We start from the raw sequence: 3,181 nt of genomic DNA, 5'->3' as shown, positions 1-3,181 counted from the left end.
GAATTATTTTAAATTTTTATATTATTAATTTTTATTTTGTGGCTCTTATTACTAATATAGTTTAGACATAACAATTTTTTTTATTTTTTTGTCTTTTAACAGAATAACAATTGAAAATTTTTTCTATTTGTAAATTTAATTTTTAGATATTATAATTAAATCATATAAAAGATATTATAATTATAAAAGTACTCTATATACACACCTATTATAATTAATAAGAGATATAAATGTATTCTGTTTCTAAATTAAACTCACTTTTTATATTTGGAATTCTGGATACTCAAATTTTTTCTATCTGATACTCAAAGTTTAAAACTGCTGGTGGAGTATGTAAGTGTTTTTTGTTCTGACAGACAATTTTACGTTTTTATTTTGTTATAGAGAAGGTTGGTTTTAGCCCAATTGCGATCGTAAGGCCTTCGAAAAAATCCAAAGAAATTAGTTGAAGTGTGGATGTATGTTATTGTGGCAATTACAGCTTGCAAGCTTACGAGTTCGTTTACAGTCCACACGAAGTCGATGATGAATCTGTGTCTTATCTTATTCTCCATCAATTTGTCATGCCACCACACTTTTTTTGTTGTTTCTCCTGCACCACTTATCCTTCCTTCATCCGCCTCTCTTTTCTGTGCTAATATTCCTTCGTTTTTCTCTTCGTATTACAATATCTCAAATGGCAACCTTGACTGCAAATTCAATGTTACTATCTTGTCACGAATCCACAATCACAACTAATGTACCATTGATGATGAAGTTAGGTCAAATAAGGTTCCACAGAACAGTAGGTTTCCACTCTAGTGGTCTTGTTTTCAGACTATTCTCTAGTACCACGGATCGAACTACACGCTTCAACTCCTTAGTATCTTTTAGAAATCAATCTCTCACTATAAAAGCCAAACTCCATTATCATTCTTCTTCTCATAATAATCGCCCATCGGTATATAACTCTCCTTTTTAATTCACTTTGTTTTTTATAGTACTATTCTTCTGACTATTTTATTTGGATAATAATAATAGATGTTGACGAACAGAATACTTGAATTCATGGGAAACTGTAGATATTTACGCACATTGGAAGTGGCTAGTATTTTGGCCTGGTTTCTAGTAATTGTTCCTTCAGTTGATGCTGTTGACGCTCTCAAAACTTGTACTTGCTTATTGAAGGAATGCAGGTATACCATACCAAATATATTAACTATAATACAGTAGAATAAACCTCAAATTTATCTTATTAATTTTGTGAATATAATTACAGGATAGAACTAGTTAGGTGTCTCTCAAATCCATCGTGTGCAGCCAATGTTGCTTGCCTCCAAACTTGTAACAATAGACCTGATGAAACAGAATGCCAAGTTAGTACTCCTACTCTCTAGTCCAAATTCATCATCTTATAGTTAATTCCTCTCAAAACTTCTATTTTTTCTTTGTAGATCAAATGCGGAGACCTATTTGAGAACAGTGTAGTTGATGAATTTAATGAATGTGCTGTGTCACGGAAGAAATGTGTGCCTATGAAATCAGATGTGGGAGAATTTCCTGCTCCAAACCCTGATATCCTTGTTCAAAACTTTAACATTGCAGATTTTACTGGCAAGTGGTTCATTAGTAGTGGTTTAAATCCAAGTTTTGATACTTTTGATTGTCAATTACACGAATTTCACACAGAAGACAACAAACTTGTGGGGAATTTATCATGGAGAGTAAAAACTCCAGATGCTGGATTTCTTACTAGGTCAACCCAGCAGAGATTTGTGCAAGATCCCAAATACCCTGGCATCCTCTATAATCATGATAATGAGTACCTTCACTATCAAGATGACTGGTAATTTCTAATGTTATATTTTGAGTATTATATTATCTAACTATGTATTAACAATAACAACTTCTTCCCTTTTTAAATTCGAAGTTAGTCTGATAGAATCAATCCTTTTCAAATTCACAATTCATTACGAATGTTGTTCTTTTTATTGAATTTGACCTTTCTAAGACTTACCAGCAATGATATGCAGGTACATTTTGTCATCAAAGATTGAAAATAAGTCAGAAGACTATGTTTTTATATACTATCGAGGTAAAAACGATGCATGGGATGGATATGGAGGTGCTGTTGTGTACACAAGAAGTAAAGCTTTACCAGAATCTATAGTGCCTGAACTCGAAAGAGCTGCGAAGAAAGTAGGAAGGGACTTTAGCAAGTTTATCAAAACAGACAATACTTGCGGGCCAGAACCTTCCCTGGTGGAAAGACTGGAGAAAAAGGTGGAGGAAGGAGAAGAAACTATTGCTAGAGAAGTCGAAGAGTTAGAAGGAGAAGTAGAGAAGGTACGGAAAACTGAAATGACATTATTTCAAAGGTTGGCTGAAGGGTTCAAAGTGCTTCAAGAAGATGAGCAAAATTTCTTAAAAGGCTTGTCTAAAGAGGAGATGGAAATACTTGACGGACTCAAAATGGAAGCTACTGAAGTAGAAAAGCTCTTTGGAGGTGCCTTGCCTTTGCGAAAGTTAAGGTAGATTTGAAGAGTGAACCAATTTTTTGTTGCTTTTTTTTTTTTATGTTGCATGGATTTAGACAACCTTTTAAGCTATTCAAGTATTCATTGTATTCATAAGTTATTTTGGCACGATTAGGTGTAAAGATTTAGTGTACTATACAGAACTACAGATAAAAGATTCTTCCTCTGGTTCTATTGAGGTTGTATACTCCTTAGCTATGTTAGTCATGTTTTAATTAATGGAAAGATGCAACAAAATTGCTAAAGAGCAAAAGAATATGTTCTTGGCATGGGAAAATAGATGTAAGGCAGAGTACTAAGTACGGACTAGAAGTTATTAATTACTGGGAGTTAAATATATCCTAAATAAGTTTATCGTATCATCAACAAAACACTTTCATTTTTAATTTATATCACGTGTTGATTTTTTTTAATTATTTAATATTCAATCTACTTATAAACCAAAAGAAATGGTTTACTTTTTCTATTCTTTTTATTAATTTAAGTTCTTATTTATATGACAAATTGAGATAATCTGATTTAACAATGGGTGGAATAAAAATATTTAAAATGTTTTTAATACAATAGTATTTTTATAGGGTGCACGGGAATCTTTATGCAAACATTATTTTTGAAATGCTAAAAATTAAAAACTTTTATTGCATTTTTGTTAGCCAATAAAAATA

General features: G+C 31.9%; 1 protein-coding gene across 1 annotated transcript; it reads left to right on the top strand.

Moving 5' to 3' along the window:
- Positions 496-2,710, top strand: LOC107645737 (violaxanthin de-epoxidase, chloroplastic). The gene is made up of 5 exons (XM_016349823.2): positions 496-940; positions 1,021-1,175; positions 1,259-1,355; positions 1,434-1,825; positions 2,013-2,710. Exons 1-5 carry the CDS (start codon positions 677-679, stop codon positions 2,512-2,514), a joined length of 1,410 nt encoding a protein of 469 aa, XP_016205309.1. The 5' UTR covers positions 496-676; the 3' UTR covers positions 2,515-2,710.

The sequence above is a fragment of the Arachis ipaensis genome, chromosome B06 (assembly GCF_000816755.2).
Source record: "Arachis ipaensis cultivar K30076 chromosome B06, Araip1.1, whole genome shotgun sequence".
In the NCBI taxonomy this organism is placed as follows: domain Eukaryota; kingdom Viridiplantae; phylum Streptophyta; class Magnoliopsida; order Fabales; family Fabaceae; genus Arachis; species Arachis ipaensis.
This window is presented reverse-complemented; position numbering and strand designations above follow the sequence as displayed.